This window comes from Macaca fascicularis, chromosome 20 (genome assembly GCF_037993035.2).
Source record: "Macaca fascicularis isolate 582-1 chromosome 20, T2T-MFA8v1.1".
NCBI classification, from domain to species: domain Eukaryota; kingdom Metazoa; phylum Chordata; class Mammalia; order Primates; family Cercopithecidae; genus Macaca; species Macaca fascicularis.
The window spans coordinates 28,111,580-28,135,671 of NC_088394.1; the positions used below are offsets into that span (position 1 = coordinate 28,111,580).

The 24,092-nt window shown below is 54.9% G+C and overlaps 3 protein-coding genes across 16 annotated transcripts in view; 1 reads left to right on the top strand and 2 right to left on the bottom strand.

The window, feature by feature from the left end:
• The first annotated feature begins 55 nt into the window (after nt 1–55).
• On the top strand, nt 56–3,155 carry HIRIP3 (HIRA interacting protein 3). 4 transcript variants are annotated; one of them, XM_015442229.3, is made up of 7 exons: nt 56–606; nt 684–804; nt 905–1,043; nt 1,303–2,237; nt 2,337–2,505; nt 2,588–2,686; nt 2,775–3,155. In XM_015442229.3, exons 1-7 carry the CDS (start codon nt 542–544, stop codon nt 2,936–2,938), a joined length of 1,692 nt encoding a protein of 563 aa, XP_015297715.2. In that variant the 5' UTR covers nt 56–541; the 3' UTR covers nt 2,939–3,155. The 4 variants fall into 4 exon arrangements, with proteins under 4 accessions (XP_015297715.2, XP_005591669.2, XP_015297716.2 ...); XM_005591612.4 differs by having other exon boundaries at nt 929–1,043; XM_015442230.3 differs by lacking the exon at nt 2,588–2,686.
• Nucleotides 3,156–3,884: 729 nt separating this feature from the next.
• TAOK2 (TAO kinase 2) lies at nt 3,885–22,526 on the bottom strand. 4 transcript variants are annotated; one of them, XR_012428789.1, is made up of 19 exons: nt 21,753–22,526; nt 18,478–18,644; nt 18,221–18,292; nt 18,029–18,130; nt 17,537–17,582; nt 17,311–17,407; nt 17,073–17,186; nt 16,874–16,965; nt 14,623–14,716; nt 14,438–14,519; nt 13,478–13,645; nt 13,047–13,307; nt 12,715–12,876; nt 10,496–10,861; nt 10,213–10,416; nt 9,651–9,890; nt 6,336–6,937; nt 5,178–5,360; nt 3,885–5,097 (listed from the first exon to the last, which is right to left on the bottom strand). XR_012428789.1 is itself a non-coding variant. In XM_005591599.5 (19 exons), the coding sequence occupies exons 2-19, from the start codon at nt 18,607–18,609 to the stop codon at nt 4,576–4,578; spliced, it is 3,150 nt and encodes a 1,049-aa protein (XP_005591656.1). In that variant the 5' UTR covers nt 18,610–18,644; nt 21,753–22,526; the 3' UTR covers nt 3,885–4,575. The 4 variants fall into 4 exon arrangements, 3 of the variants coding, with proteins under 3 accessions (XP_005591656.1, XP_073883023.1, XP_005591654.2); XM_005591599.5 differs by having other exon boundaries at nt 6,336–6,548; XM_074026922.1 differs by lacking the exons at nt 3,885–5,097; nt 5,178–5,360; nt 6,336–6,937 and adding an exon at nt 7,437–7,792.
• Nucleotides 22,527–23,351: 825 nt separating this feature from the next.
• Nucleotides 23,352–24,092, bottom strand: part of TMEM219 (transmembrane protein 219) — a 35,099-nt gene continuing 34,358 nt past the window's right edge. For all 8 annotated transcript variants that reach the window (XM_005591594.5, XM_065536784.2, XM_045382978.1 and 5 more), the window contains one exon: nt 23,352–23,449. Coding sequence is in view for 2 of the 8 variants with exons in the window: in XM_045382978.1 (XP_045238913.1) it covers nt 23,444–23,449 (6 nt within the window). In the remaining 6 variants the exon portion in view is untranslated. The remainder of the gene's footprint in view (nt 23,450–24,092) is intronic.

A 24,092-nucleotide genomic window follows, 5' to 3' on the forward strand; every position in this document is an offset into this window, starting at 1 on the left:
GGAATACTGGGAAAGGAGCGCGGTGGCGAGTGGCTGCGTCTGGGGATGGCGCAGCAGTGACGCGGTGACGCCACAAAAATGGCGGACGCTGGAGGGCGCCGTTTCTGACTCTAATGTGCTTAGACACTTGAAGCCACAAAAGGATTTTCCCCCGAGGTTCCTCGTCTCCTCGCGAGGATGCCTCTTCTCTTCTGCCTTGCGAAATAATAGCGGCCTAGCTGGTGCCCGTGACCACGAAGGAAGGCAGAGTCGCGGGCTGATTACGTTTCACCCAACGGTTGCCGGCGCCGAATCGGTTTCTAACGAGAAATTTAAAAATGATTCGTTCCAAGAAAGGGTAGGATCCGCGAGACCCTCCAACTGCCCAAGGAAAACAAGTCTCGTCTGGCAAAGTTATCGGCCCACGCGGTCCGCGGCCAAGGGCCAACGGTCCTTAGCCCCACGGTGCCGCAGCACTGCGCGTGCGCGAACCGCTGTCAAACGCGCTGACGGAGGCCGAGAAGAAAAAAAGGCGGGAGCCGCCAATCCCGGGTTGAGCAAAATGGCGCGGGAGAAGGAGATGCAGGAGTTCACCCGTAGCTTCTTCCGAGGCCGCCCGGACCTCAGGTGCCCAGGGAGTTGGAGATGGGGTTGGAAAGGGCGCGGGTGGGACGGGACTCCGTCCTGACACCCTGTCCCCGCAGCACGCTCACGCATTCCATCGTGCGGCGGAGGTACCTGGCTCACTCGGGCCGCGACCACCTGGAGCCAGAGGAGAAGCAGGCATTGAAGCGGCTGGTGGAGGAGGAGCTGCTGAAGATGCAGGTGTGCCGGGCCGGAGCCTGGGCCGCGGGAGGCGGAGGCGGGGCTTGCTGCCGAGGAGGAGGGGCTGACGGGGCGCGGTGAACGCCGCCTTGGTGCATAGTTCGCCCTCTTGGCGCACACACAGGTGGATGAAGCCGCTTCCAGGGAGGACAAACTGGACCTTACCAAGAAGGGCAAGAGGCCTCCCACCCCTTGTAGCGACCCGGAGAGAAAAAGGTTCCGCTTCAATTCAGAGTCGGGTTAGTGCTTCCTACCTGCTATGGGGGACTTCTGCATCGTTGGTTCACTCAAGAAGCGTTCACTGTGCATCTCTTATGTCCCCAGGCGTTAAGTGAGGGAGCGAGGCCAGTGAGTCAGGAACCGGGAACAGCGAAGACAGATAGCTGTTTCCTGCTGCCCCTCCAACTGTCAGGGCAGGGCTCGAGACAACCTATCCGAAGTGAAGGGAGAAGGGACAGGAGGAGCCTGTCTCAACCCTCTCTCCTCTCCATATTCCAGAGTCCGGCTCTGAAGCCTCCAGCCCAGACTACTTTGGACCCCCAGCAAAGAATGGGGTGGCAGCAGAAGTCAGCCCAGCCAAGGAGGAGAATCCAAGGCGAGCCTCAAAGAAGGCAGTTGAGGAGAGCAGTGATGAGGAACTGCAGAGGGACCTGCCCGCACAGAGGGGAGAGGAGAGCAGTGAGAAGGAGGAAAAGGGGGACAAGAGGAAGACTAGGAAGAAACCTGTGGCAAAGAAGCAAGCACCAGGCAACGCCTCAGTCAGTAGGAAGCAGGCCAGGGAAGAAAGCGAGGAGAGCGAGGAAGAACCCGTTCAGAGGACAGCAAAGAAGGTGGAGGGAAATAAAGGAACTAAAAGCCTGAAGGAAAGTGAACAGCTGAGTGAAGAGGAGGAGGAGATCCTAGCTGGGAAGAAAGAGCACAGAGGGGAGGAAGAGAAAGAAGGGGAGAAGGAAAAGGAGGATTGGAAACCCAGAGCCAGGAGCAATGGCGGGAGAAAGTCAGCTAGGGAGGAGAGGAGCTGTAAGCCGAAAAGCCAGGCAGAGAGGCTCATGGGAGACTCAGACATCGAGGAAGAGCAGAAAGAGGCAGCAGGCAGTGGGGATGACAGTGGGAGAGATGGAGAACCCCCAGTGCAGAAGAGGAGCAAGGACAGGACCCAGCTTAAGGATGGGAAGGGGTTGAGTGGAAGCAGCGAGGATGAGGAAGACAGTGGGAAGGGGGAACCCACAGCTAAAGGCTCTAGAAAGACGGCCACACTGCGCAGCACCAGTGGTGAGGAGAGTGACTTGGAGAGGGAAGTGAGTGACATCGAGGCAGGGGGCGGCCCCCAGGGGGAGAGGAAGAACCGCTCTTCCAAGAAGAGCTCCAGGAAAGGCAGGACACGGAGCTCCTCTTCCTCCTCAGACGGAAGTCCAGAGGCCAAAGGAGGGAAGGTGAGGGTGAGGCGGGGTGGGAGGCCACCATTAGGGAAGAGGGAGACCCTGCCTCAGGCCCAGCAGGCTTCGCCTTCAGCTGCTGTCTTTCCTTGGTAGGCTGGCTCAGGTCGCCGTGGAGAGGACCACCCAGCTGTGATGAGGCTAAAGCGCTACATTCGGGCCTGTGGTGCCCATCGAAACTACAAGAAGCTGTTGGGCTCCTGTTGCTCACACAAGGAGCGCCTAAGTATCCTCCGGGCAGAACTGGAAGCCCTAGGCATGAAAGGTGAGGCCCGGCGTGCCCTAGGGGCTGTAGTAGAGGGCCTTGCTGCTGGGGAGGAGAGGATCACCAGCTTCTTCTGCCCCAGGTACCCCTTCCCTAGAGAAGTGTCGGGCCCTGAAAGAGCAGAGGGAGGAGGCAGCTGAGGTAGCCTCCTTGGATGTTGCGAACATCATCAGTGGCTCGGGTAAGGGATTTCCTCTCACTGCCCGGGAGCAGATAGGTGAGGTTGGACATTCTCGGGTATCTGATCTCTCATTTCCCCTTTCCCCTAGGCCGGCCACGCAGACGTACAGCCTGGAACCCTTTAGGAGAAGCAGCACCCCCAGGGGAGCTGTACCGTCGGACCCTGGACTCAGACGAAGAGCGGCCCCGTCCCGCACCCCCGGACTGGTCACATATGCGTGGCATCATCAGCAGTGATGGCGAGAGTAACTGAGCTCTGCCACCCTCAGGAAGGACCCTTGATCCATGTACAAAGCATACATAGCACCCCTTGCCCGGTGTCTGTGGAACAGAAGCAGCTTTCTTCAGAGAAGACTGCCGTTCCCGAGGACACAAGCTGTTGGGATGCTACTTCTCAGCTTCACACTCTCCATTTAAGGTGTTTATTTTTTAAGACTCAATAAAGGAGTGTTCGTAATCACCTCATCAAATCTGGTCCCCCATTCTCACCTCCTGTATTTTGGGCCAGGAAACTGAGGAGTCACTGCCTCCACCTCCTCCCCTGGCGTGGTTCCCTTTAATTTCCCCTGGGTTCCTGGAAGAAGTCCCTGCCTCCAGACCCTGTCATCCAACAGCCACCAGACCCATTGGAGAAGGGTGTGTGGCTCCTGTGCTGCCAGCCTGCCCAGTGGCCCCTCTGCTTTTAGCCTGGCCTGATAACCTAATGCCCACTTGGGAGGGGGATAGAATGACTTGAGGGCAGCCGGTGCTTAAGCCTTCCCCCTTCTTCTGCAAACAGCCACTTTGTCCAGGGGCTGTTAGCCTCGAAGGGGTGGGGAAAAGCCCTGACCTCCTGGGCCAGTCCCAGCCTTCTACGCCTCTGGCTACAGGCCGAGCCTGTGCCGTCACATGAGGTCTCCACTGAACTCTGGCTGCTGAGCCTTGCGGGAAGATGTGAGCATGGAGCTGCCTGGGGTCTGTGTGGAAAGCAAACCTAAGAATCTTTGAAGCCAAAGCAAAGCAAACAGGAATTAGAGGTCAAGGGGTTGAAGACCACCTTTAAGATCTGATCTGGTCACACCTGAAGTCATTAAAATCACTGAAATGTTTAGATACACAGCCCAATAAATTCTCTTTTTTAAAAAAGTACAAGCAGTACTATTCACTGGCCACTGAGCAAGTCCTTCACGCACACCAAAGACAAAGGGTGAATCCTGAGGTCTGTTAGAATAACCAACAGTTTATTAAAAGCTTGCCTGGGGCTCTGTGCCAGCCCCACAGCTGAGAGGGGCTCCCACGACTGCCCCTAGGCCCAGGAGCAGACCATTCCCCAAGGTCCTTCCCTTGTTTCCCCGCCCCAGCCCTGATCCCAATTAAAAAAAAAAAAAAAAAAGGACAAGACGGCACAGGACGTCAGACAGTAACAGGGGAATGGGGAGACCCAGGCATCCTGACCCCAAGACCCCATCCTGATCCTTCTTGCCAGTAAGGTGGCCTCTCATTCTCCCCACCTCAGGCCCCAGATCTGCTCTGCCCCGTGGCAGGTCTGAGGGCCCCACTGTGAGGGTAGTATAGTTCTCTGAATATAGTATGTCTAGACCCACCCTTCCCCTCCCCCAGGGGACTAGATGAATATTTGACACGCACATCTCCCTCCTTTCCCAGGTGGCGGAGGGAGACCCTGGCACCATGGTGGGGAGGCGGGGCTCCCAGGCAGCCTTGAGGCACCTATCCTCAAGCTAGCCCTGGGCCACTGGCCAGCCCCAAGAAGCTCATGAGATGAGGTGTGAGGGGAGCTGGAGCCAACATCCTGTCCTCTACCCTTGCGGGGGCCTCCAGCTCAGTGCCCTCCAGTGTCAGGCTCCACCCACCCCTGCCCTGCCCAGCTTATCTGCTCCTCCCCACTGCACTTCAGGAATAGAAGTGGGAAGAACCATTGAGGATGTGGGAAGCGACACTGGTGCTGCGACTCAGAGGCCCGGGCACCGCGGCAGCAGGGGGGCCCACGTTCTCACTGCCACTGCCCCCCGAGGCTGCCCGCCGCAGGGGCTGGGGGCTGTTTCTTAGCAGCAGCAGGGCTCCGCCACGGGGTGTCCCACTCTGTGTGGGGGGCCCCAGCCAGTTTGGGGGGCCTGGGGGAGCCAGCAGAGACGGCTGACGCCAGGCTGGAGGGGGCATGCCTGGTGGAGGAGGGCCGTGACTCCAGTGTGCCCCAGAACGGGGAACGGGACGGGAGGGCCAGGCTGGGGCAGGGGGTGGAGCAGGATAGCCCTGGGCAGCAGCCTCGGCTGGGATGCCCCCCAGAGCCATGCTGGAGAAGCCCAGCCTCATGCTTTCCGCATCAAAGGCCTCGATCTCACGGGCCTGCCGCTCAAGCAGACTCCGGATTCGCTCAGAGCGCCCTGTCTGCAGGGCCAGCAGCTCCTCTTCCACCTGGGGCATCCGGAACAGAGGTTAGAGTCAGGGGCGGGAGCCTACTCTCCCTCCCCAGTCCTGGAGGCTGGGCCCCTTACCCGCTGCTCCAGCAGTGCCCGCCGCAGCGCGACCCTCTGCTCCAGCTCCCGCAGTTCCCTCTCATGCTGGCTTTCTGTGCGGATCTTGATCTTGCTCTGGTAAGCGTTGAGCAGCTCCAGCTCCTGTTGAAGCTGCTGCCGAAGGGCCTGGAACTCTGCCTCCTGGGTCTCATCAAGTCGTAGCTGGGGAAGATGAACAACCAGTTGTAGGAATCTCCTCCCCCACCCCCACTATCCTCCCCTGCCCCAGGTAGGGCTGGGCCCTAAGGTTTCAAGAAGCAGTGGTCTCAACATCTATCAGAATGGAAGATGGTCATACCCTGTGGCACAGCAATTACACTGCAGAATCTATCCCCCACGTATACTTGCACATGTGCTCGAGGTGTTCACGGAAGCATTGTGATAGCAAAATACTGGAAACAACCTAAATGTCCACCAATAAGGGATGGGTTAAATAAATTATGGTGCAGCCATATTGTGGAAAATTCTACGCTGTAAAAAAAATGAGACAGGAGTACTGACAGGGGAAGATGTCCAAGAAGTATTAAGTGGAAAAAGGAAGTTAGAGAATAGTAAATGTAAAGTATGATTCCATCTGTTTAAAATTCATATATTTTTTCAAAATGTGCACTGAAAAAATACAAAATACAGTTAATTATTAACAAGTTGCCCGGGAGAGGTGGGACTGGGTGAGAGAACGGCCTTGGGTGGGGCGTTTCCACTCTCTACCCTCTCTGCACATTTTAAGTGGCCCATTCCAGTGTTAGGTGTGATCATTTTTTTAGAACAGCAACTTTCAAAATCCTCCAGAAGTCTGAGTAAATGGGCTTGAGGGCCACACTCACTTTAATCTGCACCCTGTTTATCCATTAAACTAACTCAGGGCCAGGAAAAAATAATAGCCACTCTTTTCCTTGGTGGTTCTTGGGAATAGGCACATGGCTTTGTCAAGACCTTAAGAAAATACTAAGAGAAAGAATAAAATCACTGAGGAGAATATGAAATAAATCATTGTGGAGAACATAACAGAGGGAGAGTATGTGAGTTTCCCAAGTACAAAAGCCCTTGCTCTGTGCATGCCCTGCACCGTCCAATTCTCTAAAGCGAAGTACAGAGCCCGGCCTCTAGCGCACTCCCTCCCTGGACCCCAGGCCTCACCGCCTGTGAGCTGAGCATCTCTGAGATGGACTGGTCATACTGCTCGGCCAAGATCGCCAGCTTGCGGGTCTGCTCTTCCTTGAGCCGCTTAAGGAGGCTCTTGTGCTGAGCTTTGGGCGTGGTCTCCAGCAAGTGTGCTCGCAGAGCCTTGTACTGCCGAGTCTGGATCTTACACGTCTCCTGGAACTGCTTCTTGATCTGCAGCTCCTTAGACTATGCAGTGGACGGATCAAGGGGAGATGGGGGCAGCGGGGAAGAGGAGGAGGAAAAGGAGGAGGAGGAGGAACAACCAGGGAAAATGGGGAGAAGAGAGAGAAGAGGAGAGGAGACAGAAGCAGAGACAGGGAGAGGGAGAGAAACAGAAAACATGTTAGACAGAGGGGGTGGGGGGAGCTGTATACAGACAGACATGGAGAGGTGGGATCATGTTGAGAGAGATCAGGAAGGTCTCGATGGGCAAGAGATGCAGAGAAGACAAGAGGTTCCAAAGCACGTGCACGGAGTTGGGTGGGTGGGATACCCACGAGAAAACATCGGAGTTACTGGACAGGGAACTGAGGATCTTGGAAGCTCTGACCAGGCAAAGAGGGAGAGACTGTGACCTAGAGATAGAAGCACGTGAGCAAATATGAGAACGTGCACAAGAACAAGCGAGAAGAACCAGTCACACAAAACACCCGTGAAGAAAAAGCAACACAACTAAGGACAGACACAGGAAGTCCCAGGTCCAGCAGCTCAGGGAGGAAGGCAGGGAAGGAGGAGAAGCATCGAGCTGAGATATGGGTAAGAAGGGGCTGCCCCATTTTGGGCCACAGAGGAGAAAGGGGCAAAGGAGGTGGCCAGAAAGGGCCTGACAAGTTCAACCGGCCAGCAGCTGCCACCCTGACCAGATCCACATTCCAGCCCGGCCCCTCACACACTCAGCTCCCACTCCAGGCCCACACCCAATCCTGCTGCCACAGCCCTCATACTCCGCCTGGTTGCCCCCAGTTCAGCACCCCCTACTGTGGAGGGTCTGCAGCCCCGTCCCCCAACCCACTAGGGTAATGCCTCTTGCAGGAGAGCAATTTGGCCCCCTGTAGCCGGGTACCATGGAGGGAACGGGTTGGGAGAAAATGCAGGGCATGAGGAGACCAAGGGCCTGGAAACTAAGACCTATGGAAGGAACCCGCAAACAGGGGCTCTGAGGGACCAACAAGTTCGGTGAAGTTCTACAGGGGCCCAGACCCCAGAGCCGGTGGTGGTCATGGTGCAATGAAGCTATGAAGGCAGAGAGCATGAGGCTGAGTAGTGAGAGGGGCTGAGATAACGGAGATGGGGTGAAGAGGTCATGGAGCCGGGCCGAGGGTCAGCCTGGGGGCATACCGGGGAGGCTAGGCGGCAGGACAAAGCAGACAGAGGCAGCCTGGGCCAAAGGCACAGTTCCGCTCAGATATTTTATTTGTGTTTGTCTTTTTCTTTTTTTGGTGGGGGGAAGGGGACAGGTTGGAAGGGAGACAGAAAAACAAAATCAAAGAGGAGAAAAAAAAACATGACTCTTCCCACCCTCCACCACCCCTGGCCCCAGGTCTGAGTCAATGAAGGTGAGGATGAGCACACACAGCCAGGGAACAGCAATAACTTAGGGGAGGAGCGCCAGGAGAGCACAGAGTGACTGCTGGACTCCACGGCCGAGGAGGCTGCCTGTCTATAGGTCTGAAGGGCTGGGCCTGGGGTGAGTGAGCAAACTGAGGAAGGTGGGTGAAAAGAAAGGACTAAGGACTGGAGAAACTTCACTGAGTCGTGGGAGATAAAGTGCTCAATGCTCTAGATTTGGGCTGGAAGGATTGTAGTCAGCTACCTCCAGGGAGGCAGGGCCCGGGACTGGCGGGTGCGGGATCTCCGCCCGGCTAGAGTCCCTGGCAGTGGCTGGTGGGAGGCAGGGGGCCCTAGCTGGCGCTGGCTGCGTGGTAGTAGCCGGGGGATTCGGGTGGGCCGTTCACCCCGAAGCAGGCCCCAGCTGGCCAGTGTGTGGATGGCCCATGGGGGCAAGTGGGATGCTAAACCCCGGCTGGCCCGTGCCAGACGCCAGTTCCAGCCCTTGCACAGGGCCCAGACCTTTGCCAACAAGGCTAATGGGTGTTGGGTGGTGCGGGGATTACGCCGCCGGGGCCCAGGGATGGGCAGGCGGCTGCGGAAGCCATCCTTGTTGGTTTTGGGGTAGAGTGCAAACAGACCCCGGTCCCCCACAGCCCCACAGCCCTGCAGGGCCCGGAAGGCCATGGGTGACAGGCGCAATAGAACCCGCAACCAGAGTCGAGATATGCCCCGGCGCACCCGGGGGCCCTGCTGCCGCACCCATCTGCCCCCCGCTGCCATAGCCACCAGAGGTAGAGCCAGGCCTGGCCAAGCTAGGAGCCAGGCAGCTCCAAGGCCCAGGGGAACACCCATGAGGCCTCGGCGCCAGCTCAGGCCCAGGACGGCCCCCAGTGCGGTACCCTGGGCCAGGAGTAGGAAAAGACTGGAGGGCAGGTGCAGGGCTGTACAAAGGAGCAGGTAGGAGGCCCCCAGCCCCACCAGCCCCACCTCAAGGGCCAGCAGCGCTGCCTGCAGGCCACCCCCACCCTGGGCTGCCAGCAATGGAAGCAGCAGCAGCAGCAGGAGGGGCAGGAGGCCAGAGGAGGACCCCACCGCAAAGGAGAGGCCAGCCAGGAGGCCATGGGACAGGAGTCCGGGGAGCTGGCTGGCAGGGCCGGGCCTCAGGTGTGTTGGAGGGGGTTCAGGAGGGATGTCGGGGGAAGGACAACCATCTCCAGGATCCCTAGGGGTCCCAATCGGAGCCCCCTGTTCCTCTTCTTCCTCCTCCTCGGGGACTGGAGTCAGTGCTGGGCCCTGGACCCAGCCAAGCTCAAACTCCTCATCCAGAAGACTCCCATCCTCCTTCCCCCACAAGCTCCACGTCCCAGCCTCCTCCTGGCCAACAATGCTCCTCTCCTGGGGTACAAGGAAGGGCACCCGAAGCTCCTCTATCTCCTCCTCAGGCAGACCCCAAACTTCCTCATCAACCAGGCTCCCATGTTTTTGTGGACTGGGACTAGAGGCTCCTGATTCTTCCCCCAGAATCCTCTGCTGCTTGGGCTCCAAAGCGGCCCCTTCCTTTCCCAGAATCCTTCTCTCTCCAACTGCTTCCTCCTCCTTGCCCAGCATTCTTTGGTACAGGACTGCCTCCTGGCCAGGTGAGCAGGGCTGCTCTTCTATAGGGGTGCCTGTGCTAGGTGGGTCCAGAGCCCCAGGAATGGGAAGTGGGAGGCCCGGGGGGCGCTGGCCTGCACGTACTTTGAGGCTCTTGGGCTGCTGGCGAACCTGGGCCGCGTGCTTCTGCCGCAACTCTTGCTCACGCCGCTTGTTGTACTCCAGCTGGTTGCCCAGCTCCGTCTGGTGCTGCAGGCGGGTGAGCTCAGCCCGCGTGCGCTGCACAGCCTGGAGCTGCCGCAGCTCCAGCTCCCGCGTGGCCTCGTGCTGCCGAAGCAGCAGTGCACATTCCAAGTCTTTCTGGGTCTGCTTCTTGTTCAGGTCCTGAGGCAGAAGAAATGCAGGGCCCGGGGCCTGGTCAGTATCAACAAAGTGAGGAGCCAGGGCTCCTTGGCAGAGGGAGCTGGGGATGGCAGGATATGAGGGTGTAGGGGAGGCAAGCTCCTGCCTGTCTTGGGAACAGAGAGGCCTACGGAAATTCTGGCAGGATCTGTTGGGAATAAGAAGTAAAAGGGGCACTGAAGTGAAGATGAACTGTAACACTCGAGGGCCAAGGGGAAAGAAGACAAGAATGAGGCCAATGGAAAAGGGTGGGTCCCTGGGATCCATGAGTGAGTGGGAGGAGAAAGGAGACTGGGATGCCTACCTCCCGCAGCAGGTCCTGGTCCAGGCTGTGCCGAGCCAGCAACATCTTGCGCTTGTACTGGCGACACTGTAGCTCAAAGTACTGGCGCTGCCGCCGCAGCAGCCCTGCCTCCTCCTCCGCCTGGCACTGCTGGAGCTGCTCCTTCTGCCGCAGCAGCCACTCGGCCTTCTCCCGCTTGGGAGTGCTGGGGTTCTCTTGGAGCTCCTGGGCGAGGGCAGAGGGGAGCAGGGTCAGGGCCCACCTGGCCTGCCACTGGTCCCACCCCCGAGCAGCCCTAGCTCACCTCCTTCAGCTGTTCCTTGCGAAGTTTGTAGGTCCGCTTCTGCGCCTCCAGCAAAGCAGCCAGCTCCTTCTTCTGTTGACCAAGGATGTGCTGCTGGAACTTCCGCTCTTCGGCCTGGGCAGCTCGCGCCTCCTTCTCACCGATGGCCTGGTGCCGCCGGGCCAGCTTTTCTGCCTCCGCCCCAAAGCCAGCCCGCTGCGCCTCAAGCTCCCGCTGCAGCCGTGCACTGTGCTCCTCCCGTTCACCCCTCAAACGCGACTCCAGGGCCAGCAGCTGCTTCTGGTGCTGTCGTCGCATCCGCTTATAACCACTCAGCTGCTCCCGCAGTGCAGAGTCCTGCTCATGCTCCTGGATCTGACGGCTAACCTGGGGCAGGAGAGAGGGTGAGAGCTGGGGCTCAGCCTGGCCCCTAGTTAATTAACACAAAGGGTCTTCCATGGGGAAGAACATGGGTTTTCAACTCATAAGTTTCATTCTCATTTAGCACTTTCCTCACACACAGCCTCTCTAGCCTGTTTCCTCAACTGGATAATGGTAGTATTATCTACTTCACAAGTTGGTGTGAATGAATGACAAAAGGTGGCAAGCACAGGGCCTGGCACAAAAGTAGGAACAATCCATACTAATTTGAAACAGTGAGTCAGACAGACCTAGGATCAAATCCCAGCTTTGCCACCGACCAATCATGTGATCTCAAGTAAGTTAACTTCTCAAAGCACCAGTTCCCTCATCTGGTAAACGGGGAAATAATACCTCCTCATAGGGGCTGTGGGGTAAGTTCAGACTCTATCTAATAAGTGTTGGCTTCCTTCCCTTTTAGCAAACATGGTGGGCCTATCACTCCCCAGGTATTGAGCTGGGATCGGGGCCACAAGATGCTGGAATAACAAGAACACTGGGCTTGGACACCTTCATCCAAAGTCTGATCTCAGGTCTCAATCTCAATTGACTCTATGTGTGGCTCTTAAACTAGTCCTGGCAGCCAAGCCCCTGGCAGTCAAGACCTCTCTGCACAGTACCGCAAAACACCATGGGATCTGAAGAGTTGTTGGAACACAACCAGCCCCAAGCAGAGGCCGTAAGAACATACTAGACTGAATCAGTGGCCTCTAAGGGGATTGCTGACACTCAAATGCAGCTGAGCAGGAATGTGATCTAAAGGCTTATTAAAAACATGGATGAAAAGCTATGGGTTTTTTTTTGGTTTTTTTTGAGACGGAGTCTCGCTCTGTCGCCCAGGCTGGAGTGCAGTGGCCGGATCTCAGCTCACTGCAAGCTCCGCCTCCCGGTTTACGCCATTCTCCTGCCTCAGCCTCCCGAGTAGCTGGGACTACAGGCGCCTGTCACCTCGCCCGGCTATTTTTTTTTTTTTTTTTTTTGTATTTTGTAGTAGAGACGGGGTTTCACCGTGTTAGCCAGGATGGTCTCGATCTCCTGACCTCATGATCTGCCCATCTCGGCCTCCCAAAGTGCTGGGATTACAGGCTTGAGCCACCGCGCCCGGCCGAAAAGCTATGTTTTATGATAAGCCTAACCTGTGAACTGAGAAAAAGATTGCCATGAGTTGATTTTAGGAGAGGACTAAGGGCCTGCTTATAGGAGTGGAGAGCCACCAAAGGCACTGGGGCAAGTGGCCCCTCTGAGCCACAGGTGCCTCATTTCTCCAATGGGATCCTACCCTCCCCCTCCCAGGGCAGCTGGGAGGGTTAACATAGGCCTGTGTGTAAGCCTGAGAGTTAACTGCTGGCATGAGACAGACACCTGAACACCATCCCTGCCCTCTGGGGCACAGAATCTGGCAAACCTATCATGATGCTGTTCAGGACCACCCAAGCATAGGACACCCCCGGCACTGGACACCCCCGGCACAGGGCTCCACAGGCACAGGCTCCCCCCGCACTGGGCTCCCCCAGCACACAACTGTGAAGCACCTGACTTGCCAGAGGAGCCTGGGCAGGCAATGTCAGTTACGTCAGGCCACGAAAATGGAGTAAGAGTTTGCCAAGCTAGAAACACCCAGATTGGGCCATGTGACCAAAACAGTCCACTGGGAAGAGGAGGGAAGCTGGAGGGTTAAGGGGAGCAGGCAGGAGCCAGCAACAGAAAATGAGGGTAGAATTCGGACTCGATACCATGCCACAGGGAGGAAATCATTTCTAGACTTAAAAAGACTTAAAAAACAGACAGCAAGCAGGATGAGTGAGGATGGCTACACTCACCAGGGAGGCAGTTCGGATGGTGGCAAAGTGGTCCCGGTTTCGGCAGTAGGCCCGGCGGCGGGCGGAAGAGGTGGTGGAGGTGGGAGCTGGGGCTGCAGGCGGCTGGAGAGGGCTGGGGGTTATCTCTGGCTGGTAGGGGTCATCATACAGATTGTCAGAGCCCTAGAGGGAGACAGAAGGAACACCCAAGGCTCAGAGGCCTCTGGGTCCAAAGAGAGTGACCTGAGGAGAGCCACTCAGACTCAGAGGAGTGCTGTGCTTAGGGAGCGAGGGCGAGGACCCAGGCGGTTCTAGAGCAGGTGGCTCGGGCCCCCCAAGGGTGAGCTGTGTACCGGCAGCCGGTGAATAATGGAGCTGTGAGAGGTGACCGTGTGCTCCCCCTCCTGCATCATGGCCATCTCCCGGGCTTCGGGGCCTTCCTCCTCCTCCTCCTCTTCCTCCTCCTCCTCCTCCTCTTCCTCGTTGTCTGAGGCATCTGCTAGGCTGTTGACAGAGCTGCTCTGGCTGGAGGCGCTGATGGACATGCTGGGCACTGAGTGGCTACTCTCGAGACTGGTCAGAGTCCCGGCCCGGTGCATGTAGGGCTCAGCCTCCTGCAAATAGGGCATAGGCTGCTGGGCAGGGAAGGGGAAGCCCTGGGGCATATGCATGGAGGTAGCATGGGGAGATGGTGGTGTGAGTAGGGCTGGGGAAGGGACGAAGCAGCTGCAGGGGGTAGGCACACATGGGGCATAAAGAGGGGTGTCAGGGCAAGCTGGGTCACCTCTTCCTCTTCTGGGGCCTCAGCACCAGGGCCGTTGGGTGCCTCTTGGAATAGGATCTTCTTCATCTTGCGGTACTGCAGGTTGTCCAGCTCCCGCACGGCATCCTTGGTCCTCTGGATCAGGTCCATAATGACTGTGGGTGGCCGCTCCCGGAGCACAAAGCGGTGCTGGGGGAAGAGGACACTGAGGCCTGCTGCCAACTCCCCTTCCCCCTACAACCCACAGCCCTTGGCATTCCCTCCAACCTGAGGCACTCTTCTGGGGCCCACGCCCACCATGGGTTGATGCTGGCCTTGTCCCAAGCCCTTCTCCCACAATAATTTTCTGTACCACCCAGTACCTACTCCCCAGACTCTTCTTCCTCTAAGCATGGCTGACAGGTAGGAACAGTCAGGAGATCTGGATTCTTGTCCAGCTCCTCTACTAAAGGGCTATGTGACCTTGGACATGTCATGAGGCCCCTCTGGGCTTCATACAGTATCCTACAATTATAAAACAAGTAGATCCAACTACATAATCTGAAGTTTCCAACTAAGGCTCCTCAGGTCCCTATGGATCTGTGAAGGGAATGGGGCCCCTCTATTTTTGATAATTCAAAAAACACCTAAGGGAAATCATACATTTACCCATGATAAGGCTACACAGGCTTTTGGCTTGCATTACATCAGATCAGTGGGGCAACCCTGGTTATCGCACGCTGACCAGAAGCTCTGGCTGGCAATTATATAAATCTTTGATTAATAAAAGATGGGAAAACAGATTATTACTTAATAAATTAAGGCAGTCTGGTAGACAAAATCTCGTAAAACACAGAGTCCACTGGGCATTGGGGATGGGGTGGGAATTCATCAACGAAGCTCTTGGTGGAGGCGGAACTAGGAACCACTAATTTCCCTAGGGGTTCTTGTGGCTTTAACAAGCTAAAGTTCCAAGAGAATGCTAGGCCAGCAGGCCCTCACCTTCAGGAGGACCTCTGAGGTTGGTCTGTCTTGAGGGATTTTCTGAAGACAAGAGTCGACAAAATTCCGGAAGTACTCAGACCTGAAAGTCACAGGGGGTGGGAGAGGGGTGGGGAAGGCATGAGCCAGGCATCTGTACCCCATGGCCTAACCCCTGGGCCCAGATTCGGAATCTCAGTCCTCACCAGTGTCCTGACTGGAGCACGGGGGATTCGTTCTGTGCAATGTGGTATAAGGCACTCATCGCATTCATGTTAAACAGCGGTGGTTTCCGTTCCGCTACAGAAAAGGGTGAAAGGGAAGAAGGTGAGAGGTGGCAGGGGGTAGAGGACAATGGAATGGAACTGAGATGACTTGGGTTCAAACCCCAGTTCCTTGATTTCCTTGCCACATGACCTTGAAAAGTTCCCATCATCCTGTTGCATGTCAATTAATTCCTTCCTCTGTAAAATACAACACCCATCCTCTCCACTGCACACAGGTGGAATAGGGGTCAAAGAAAATAACATCCACCAAAGCAGTAATGAAGGCAGAAGGACAGCCATTCAGTTATCAACCCAACTAATACTTCTTAGGTGCCAAAGTGAGCAGATAACTTGATGATTGCTATGGGGAAGATAAAAACAAGAATTAGGCCCTGCCCTGAAGGAACTTTCAGTCTAAAAAAGAAGATTAAATAGGACTGAAAAAATAACATCAAAGTATTAACTGGTGTAAGAGGGAAACACGGAAGTGGCTGGGAAGTTGAGAGTATGCAGTGGGCCTTCAAGCTAGTGTATCTTCAGGGAATTCAGAGAAGGGCTTTGTAAAAAGCCGAGATTAGAAAGGAAAGTGCAAGCTACGAGTCCCCAAGAGTCCCTTGTAGCCCAGACAAATGTCATGTTGTTTTGGCCTAAACGGTGATTTTTAAAATTAACTGCCAATAGTAACAATCAAATAATAATATAAATTTCCAGTTTCTCCTTAGGAATTAGATCTGTTGAAATGGAGTCTACATTACTGCATAACAATGGTCTGAAGATAACATTAGCTGCCCTTTCTATGGAAACAGCAATCTCCAGTTTGCCACAGCCTCTTCCACATTGCTTCCCTGATATTGACTTAGTATGAGTTGACATTTATAATCAGACTTGATTTTTTTTTCAATAGTAGAGTAATATTTCTTAGTATTCACATCTCTTCCAAAAACTAGAAATAAAATGGACAGATCTAGTTTTTTCTTATACTTGGGTCTGTTTCTTACATTTTTCATCAACTATCTGGGTCTGGCATCAAATGGTAAATGGAGACTGTGAAGATGGAGGAAAAGGGCTTGTCCAAATCTCTGACTTCGGGCAGAGGACCCAACACGAACCAAGGCAAGGAAGTGGAAAAGTTCATGACACACTCAGAGCGTGGAGCCCATGAAGGAGAGGGCCAGCCTTTAGGAAACAAAGCCTCTAGGTTGGTGCGAGGAAGGATGGGGATGGTTTCAGTCTTGAAGGCAACAGGAGGCCAATCACGGCTCCAAACAGGGAGTGAAATGACAGCACTGAGCTTATGTAGACCTCTCCGGCATTAGTACTTAAGACACGCTGGAAGGGAGAAGAGACTGGAGAGATCATTGCAGGAGGTTGTTGATAAGAGAAACTAACAGCAACTCTTTCTTAGGCAACTATTTTGTGCCTGACATTATGTTGAAAGCTTTATAAAGGTTACCTACCCCATTAAAGAATTGTTTCAATAGTGCTGGCTGACAGAGATGAGAACCTTGGCATGGCCTCAAGGCCTTAGGAACTCACTTGGGCCTAACTCTCTGGCCTTATCCCTCTGGCCTTATTCTCTGCATTACATGCTAGGTTCCAAATAACTGAGGCTAGTCCCAGTTCCCCAGGCCTGCTCTTACCTCTAGGCCTCTCACATGCTGTTCTCTCTGCCTGGAAAGCTCTCCCTGCATTCTGCAAACAGCTATTATTTATCTTGTGGATTGGCTTCAACATTCTGCTACAAGGGCTTCAACATTCTTCTTCAGCCCTTAAACTAGGTCAAGTCCCTTGTTTTACATTTGAACCGCTCCTGTAACTTCTCCACACGGCATTCATCACATTGAAAGAAAACATGCCTGCCTGGTTTCCCTAAATCAAATGTAAGTTCCATGAGGGCAGGATACTCATTCACTGCTATCCCTCCAGAATCACAGTCCATGGCACTACACATGATGGGCACTAAGAAAAGATTTAGAACCAGGATAGTGGACAGGAAGAGATGAATGCTACAAAATCTCTAGGCCTAAGAGCTGGCAGAATTTGCCAGCTGCCTGTATTGGGGCTCCAGGGTAGGGTCACAACAGACAGGAACTTGGAGGCCTGGGATCCTATCCCTAGGAGAATGGGGTAGTCTGGGAAGCAACAGAAGAGAATGGAAAAGAAGATGAGGGAACAAAGAGGATGTTCTTACCCAGCTCGATGCAGGTTATCCCCAAGGACCAGACATCCACTTTGCCATCGTACTGCCCCTCATCCATGGCCAGGATCACCTCGGGTGCCATCCTGGGAGAATGGTCAGGAAAGAGAGGAAAATCACCCGCCGAGACCCTGACACTCGTACTCCCAACATCCTGGGAGCTCTCTCCACTCACCACCACTCACTCACTCACCAGTATGGGGTGCCCACGAAGGAGTTGGCAGGTGCCATGATGGACGCAGAACCGAAGTCCCCTAGCTTCACTAACCCTGGCTCTGACAGCAGGATGTTTCCAGCCTTCACATCCCTGCCAGAGGCAAAGTACAGGGATGAGACATGTGTCTCAGGAAAGCCAGGCAGGGGAAGCCCAGTTAAGTGACAGGTGGTGCAGATAGCACTCCCCTCCCAGGCATTGCCGGTGCTGCTTGTACCTATGGATCATGTTGTGGGAGTGCAGATATGCCAGGCCCTGAAGCGCCCCGTGGGTCACGGCTGCGATCTCTACCTCCTGAAGGGGTTTCTTGTGCACTGGAGAGTGAGGAAGAACATCAACCCGAGGGAGCGCAAGGGTGGGACTGGAATAAGTTCCCCTTAAGCCTTCCCTATGACTCCCCTGCTCTTCTCCCTTCTCCACTTATTGGCCCATGAGTCACTTACCTTCTAGAAGGTCAGAAGCTGAGCCCAGGCAATACTCCATCACCAGCTAAGGAAGAGACAAGGGTCAGAGATCAGAGTCTCCTGGGCAGGGACTCAAAACAGAGCTTCCTTGAGTGTCCTGCACTCAAGCTATGTCCCCGGGGTGATAACAGGGAGGAAGGGCAACTGGAGACAATGAGGGGGTAGTGGGAGAGTTTCGGAGTCCGGGCCCAAGACATTCACCACTGCCCATCTGAATCCCTTCAAACTCCCATTCAATCTCCGCCTCCTCCAACCCACAGTGACCTGTCCCACCTGCTAACAGCCTATGTCACTCTGAGCCAGGCTTCTGCTCAGTGGGTAAGTCTGAGGACTAAAGCAGTCAAAAGAGACTTCCTCCTTTCCAAGATCCCACAACAGCACCATGAACAGGGCCCACCTAAGACACTGGACCAGGATAAGGACAGGCGTGAATTGGGGTAAAGATCAGGCCAGAGTCTGGCACCAGCTCACCCAAGCCGTGTGCTCCCTCAGGTAACAGCCCCGGTACTGAATGGTGTTGGGATGCCGAAGCTTCTGTAAAAACCGCACCTCCTTGATGATGTCTTGCCATTTCTAGGGGGTCAGGGTAGGCAGAGGTTACCAGCCTGCACCTTGAGACAGGGGTCCCCTGTCCCCAGCCTGGCTGTATTGCACCTGGCCTACCTCATTGGACTGCTTCCCACTGTAGGACATCTTCTTGATGGCCACCACCTCACTATTCCGGACATCCCGGGCCTAGAGGACCAGACCAGAAGGTGTTGAAGGCCCCAGTGAGAGCCAGGCATGGGAAGACTTGCTGGCCCAGCAGAAGAAGGCAGGAAAGACCAGTGTGATGGAGTAGTGTGCAAGGGCTGTTGGGAGGTCCACAGGGGTAAGAAGAGTCCCCAATCCCTATTACACCGTCCCAGGACCCAACTCACAAAGTATACGGCTCCAAAGCTGCCATGGCCAATTTCCCGGAGGTCAGAGAAGAGCTTTTCTGGGTCATCTTTGAAGAAGAGCTCAGCCACATCTGGGTCCTTCAGGCTCCCGGCCCGGCCCCCAGCTGGCATGGTGGCCCCTGGGGGCCCTGAGAGTGGGGCCTGGCCTGGGGAATGGAAATGGGACCCTTAGAGCAAGGACTGAGCCTTCAGGGAGAGGAAGGGACCCATCAAGTTTCTGCCATCTCCTCCCCTCATTCCCTGATGAGGGGGAGGCACTGCTGAGGAAGGGGAGGGGGAGATTAGGAACGACATCAAAGCTCCAAAAAATGAAGTTGCCCTGGCAACCAGATCACGCGGGCTGGGTCCCTGGAGTCCCTAAAACTGCTAGGAAGATTCTGGGAAGCTAAGCATCCTCACCACCCCCTTCAGCACTCAACAAGTTCTCATTTCTCTATAGCCCCTGTATCTGCCCTCAAGGATAAAACATTCTGCCTCCCAGGCAGCACTCCAGAGCCCCAAGTGTCCTGTCCCATAAGTCCCATACCCCAACTGTTTCCAGGCACCTTTCTGTTCCCCTTGGTGCTGAGGCCCCCTCCTCCCTCAACCTCTCACACCCTGGAAGAGAAGAGGAAATGGCCAGGCCGGAGGCGGTGGAAATCCGTCCATTGTTAGAAGTGGGTACGGGCCCAGAGGGGCCCGCAGAGTCACTCTCAAAAAGGGCAGGGGGAGATCTAGAATGGGAAGAATAGGGATATAAATGGCATCTGGCTGTGAGGGCCTCTCGGTGGTCTGGGCCACCTTACTTGTCCTGTCCAATTGCATAAGCATCACACACAGGTACAGGACATTTGCAGGGTACAAATAACATTTATTGAGCACCTTACATGCATTATCTCTTATTCAGTCCTCACCACAACCTTATGAAGCAAGTATTATGATTTCCCCTATATTACAGATAAAGAAACAGGCACAGCAAGGTTAAGTGCCTTGTCCAAAGCTGGTCCTCCATCATTATGATTTCAGAGCCCTTCAAAACAGACAGGGCAGAATCATGATCACCATTTCCTAGGTGAGATCTCTGAGGCACAGAGAAGAAAAAGGACTTCTCCAAGGTCAGAAAACAGAACCTTCTGCTCCCTGGTTAGGCCTGCCCATTACTCTCTCAGTTGTCACTCCAAGTTCAGCTCCCCTCTTGCAGGAAGCCTGTCCTGACCACTCCAGCCATTGGGAAGAGTGCCTAGGGCACCCAGCCAAACACCCAGAGAAAGTTCCTGCAGGATACCAGAACCAAAACCCTCAAGGAGATTCCAAACAGGCTCCATCCAGCCTAAGCATTTGTCAGAATTTGGGCACAAAGGGGCCTTCAGCAGAGCTGGACTCCTGGGGCAGAGTTCTAGCTACTTAAAAGCACCTAATAATTTTAGCATGTAATTTATTCTGTCAGGCATTGTTTCCTGTTGTGTTGTTAATTTTGTCTCCTCAGTCCAACTGGAAGCTGGAGGGCAAGGAGGGAGCCTGACTCTCCAGTGGGCCCCCAGGGTGCAGAGGGCTCAGAATAGCCTGGGAGACTGATGACTGCTCTCTGCTCAGCCCTCAGCAGCTCCCAGGTTGCTCAAAGTAAGGCCCTTTTCTCTCTTCTGCCAGCAATACTGCCAAGCACCCCTCACCAGCACCACACACCCACACACAAAGGCAGGTGCTCTCAACTTGCCAAAGGAATCTTCCTGACCTCTTTACCAATACAGGGTCCCAGAATGCTAACCTAGGACCCAAGGCCACATGGAAGGGGTGCCACCCACTGGCAAAACATCATGCAGGTCCCCTTCCCTATAATAACAACAAACACTTGAACAATAACAAAGGTCAGTGCTAAATCATAACCACCTTCCAAAATGGACAACGTTATCTCCATTCTACAGATGAGGAAACCCATATCAATCTGTTCCTAAGCTATGCTACCAGTAAATCCCATCTGCAATGTACAGCAACAGGGCTTTGAATAAGTTCCTTCTAGTTCTTGGTCTTCTCTTCAGTGAAATGGATTACAGCATGGAGCTGTTGTAAGATTTTAATGAGATCTCATACTTAGGAACACCATGCAGACACTCAGCATATGGATTTTTCCTTTCCTGCCTCCAAGGTCCCCACAAAGCTTTAATCCTTTGGGGGCTCATTCTACCCCAACAGCTTGGCTTGAACAGTTAAAAGATGCCAGTAGTGCTACCATTTGTCAGGAGCCAGCCCTCTCAGGAATCCAGGCCAAACCCTGGGATCAGAGTAAAGATGAAGGTCACAGTGGATGAAAACTCCATGAGGCAGTGGCAAAAACCAGAGTCTCCCATCAGGAAAAGCTTCCGAGTAGAGCCCTCCTGGAAAGGAAGCTCATCTCACCCCCATTCTTAAACCCCATCCCAGCCTGGTCTCCTGGGGACCCTGGCCGAGCCCAAACTCAGAGGAAAAGAGATGGCAAGAGACAGGCATGCATCAGGGAAAGATGTGATTGAGGACTTGAGTTCAAATTCTGGTTTTGCCACTGTGTGACCTTGGGCAACCTCTCTGGGCCTCAACGTTCTCAACTGTAAAATGGGAAGATGCCAATAAAAGAGGCCGCCACACGGTGAATGCGGGGATGTCACATGAGAGAATGGCTGTCAAAGCACTTTGTAAAAGACAGATCGTTTGACAAATAGATGAGATTATTGATACCATCAGAGCAAGAGACTGGAAGGGAACTGCAGCTGGGGGAAAACATTGCCAGGCACCTCCAAGCACACACACAAGCATACACACACGCATACACACAAACACATATACACACACTTCCTTGCAAGGACAAGAAATCCAACCAGACCAGGCCTGAAAAGCAGATAAGCAGACCCACCAGAGGAATCAGAGGCATGGGATTCAACACCGCAGAATAGGCAGGAGAAAGGGGCATATCAGGGAGGAGAGGCGGCTGTGAGGGGCAAAGTGAAGGCGAGAAGACTGAAGTGTAAATCCATATGATTAGCTGAAGCGCCCTAGGGTGTGAACCCCGGTGACATCAGAGACCCTGTCACCTGAGGTCCCCCACCAACCAGACACAATGAAGGGAAGAGGAAGGGGAAGGGGGTGGCAACAGAAGGCAAGGCTAGCCAGAGGCTGACCACTGGCTGAGCTGGGCTTCCCCATCCTGAGGAGAGGGCCTACCCAAGTCCAGCTTCTCAGAAAGGCGCACCCTTTCTTCTCAGAGCTAGACACAGGGACCCGCGCCCCTGCACCCCGTGTCTCACCTGGTAGGGGTCACTATGGTGCCCCAGCGCCTCCGCTTCCGCCTGGGGTCCTCCAGCGGCTCTGCCAAGTAGGGAGAGGGGCAAGGAGACCTTTCCCCTTGCCACCTCTTCCTCGGCTTTCGCCCTTCCTGAGGGGCGGGCCCGGGAAGCCTCCCCTGGAGGGGAGGGGGTGACAACCTAATCTGACCTCGCGGTCCAGTCCTCCCCCTCCTCGAGGGCGACAGCTGCCGAATTCCGGATTTCTGATTGCGGGGTCTGAACCCCGAATATTTGAACGGGATGGAGACTGAATCCGATATTTGAACGCCTGGGGAATGAACCCCGGATACTGGTGCACGCAGGGGCCTGAACCCGATATTTGAAATTCTATGAAACAGAGACCCAGGTTTAGAGAGGTTGGGACCCGAGTCCCGGATATCTGGACTATGAGAACTGATACCCGGGTATCTGAGAAGCGAGGGGCAAAGCCTGGAAATTTGGGACCCAGGAGCCTGAGCCCTAGGTCTTCGGCCACCGACTGGGGGCCCACCCCGAGGACGTCCGGCCGCACGGCCCCTCTCACGCCGGGGTCCGAGGGTGACAGCCCCCACTCCCGCCCCTGCCTCCTCTCTCTCCCTTCTCTCTTCCGAGAATAGCTGAAAGATTATAGCTAAGGCGCTGCTGACGGTCCCCGCGCCCTCTCTGCCTCTCCTCTTCTCCGTCTCAGCCTCTCTCCGCAACACAGCCCAGGTCTCGTCCCGGTCTCCCTCTCCCTCTTCCTCCCAATTCCAAGATGGAGACCGGGCGGGAGCGCGCAGGCGCGGTAGGGACGCCGGGCCAAAGGGGGCGGGGCAGCGAAGGACTCAGCCCCGCCCTCTCCTCTCACTGCCGCGGCCTGGGAGACCAGCAGCCGCCGAGCCCGAGTGCGCGCGCCCCCCGCCACGCGGACCCCGGGCCGGAGGAGGCGGGGAGAAGGGCTAGGCTTGCAAGGGGAGGAGCCCGGCACTCTGTCCCACGACTGGCGGTGGACAGAGCTGCAGCGCATGCGTTCGCCCCGCCTTTGCTCTCAGCCCGAGGTTGTTGCTAGGGGAAGCTTTGAGGGGGCGAGGGTGGACGGACAGCAGCGGCGATCTGCGCCTGCGCGCAGGGTGGAAGTTGGGAGGGGCAAGGGAAGATGCTGCTGGGCGCGGAAAAAGCGGGAAAATAGACTGCTCCGAGGTTAGCAACCATCTAGCCTGGACGAGGGCCCCCAAGTGCGAGGAATCTTTGCGCGTTGATGCTGGGGAAACTCAATAGGTCAAATCTCTTACGGAAATTGAGGCGCTGCAGGTTGCAAGACTTGCCAAGGTCACGGTGCATTTATGTCACAGCATTTCCATGACCTGACACCCCACCCGCCCAACTAACTGTAATTATATCCATTTTGTTTCGTAGAAGAAAACAAGACAGGTGTTTACCAAAGCCAAGTTAACCATGGGGAGAGCTCAAGTAACCTATGCCCTATGGCAACCTGTGTCCAAACTAAAGAGTCAACAGAAAAGAGTCCCCCAAAACTTGTAAGCCTGCCTACCCTAAAATCCCCACCTCAATCCAACCCCCAATAAACACCATACACGCCACTGGGCAAAAAGCTTTTTATTTTCCCCCACATTCCAGCTCTTCGCTTTTTCTAAAACCTTTTCCAACTCAGAGCCAAGGCCCAAGAAGTTGATTCACACCTGAGGAGAAAGAAAAGAAAACAACAAAACAGGTCGGAGAGCTGCTAGAGGAAGCTCTGAGATGTGTGCAGAAATTGAGGAACGAGCAGAGGGAGTGACAGCTAGAGACCAATACAGGCATTTGATCCCAACTAAGGTAGCCTCAGGACCCCAGGGTCTGCCAGGGGCAGGAAGCCCTCCTTCCCCTGTCCAAGGTTGAGAGGGTCCTGTCATTTCCTGTCCCAAGTAGGTGGCTGGGGCATTTAGGTCCAGCCATCAGCAAAATAAGCAGAGTTGATCTTGAGCTTCCAGTTCCTCTGGCCCGATCAGTTTCCTGAGCCTGAACTATTTCCACTTTTCCCATAGTAACTTCCTAGGGCACCGCAGCCAGCTGAAGCTGAGACCAGTTCAAGAGCTGGATGCATAAAACATGGCTCTCAGATTACATGCACCCTCCCTCTGACAAGTGAAGATTTTTTGCAGAAATATTTTTTCCCTTAGTGGGCTGACATGTGAACCTAATGACCCCCACCCACTGCTACGTTTGTGAAGCTGATTCCCTCCAAAGATCTTGTTAACAGAATCAGCTTTTTCTAAAGGTAACGATGACTAAATGGAAGAGAGAAGGTGCATGTCAAGTTCTTGGGCACATACTATGTCCCCA

Coding starts and splice junctions, on each gene's coding strand:
- HIRIP3 (XM_015442229.3), top strand. CDS start 542: ATGGCGCGGGAGAAGGAGATGCAGGAGTTCACCCGTAGCTTCTTCCGA. Junction 805..904: donor AGGAGCTGCTGAAGATGCAG/GTGTGCCGGGCC, acceptor CTTGGTGCATAG/TTCGCCCTCTTGGCGCACAC. Junction 2,687..2,774: donor GAACATCATCAGTGGCTCGG/GTAAGGGATTTC, acceptor CCTTTCCCCTAG/GCCGGCCACGCAGACGTACA.
- TAOK2 (XM_005591597.5), bottom strand. CDS start 18,609: ATGCCAGCTGGGGGCCGGGCCGGGAGCCTGAAGGACCCAGATGTGGCT. Junction 17,583..18,028: donor TGAGGGAGCACACGGCTTGG/GTGAGCTGGTGC, acceptor TCTCTTCCTTAG/CTGGTGATGGAGTATTGCCT. Junction 12,877..13,046: donor CCATTATTCACCGGCTGCCG/GTACACAGCTCA, acceptor GTCTCCCTCTAG/GGCTCTGACAATCTGTATGA.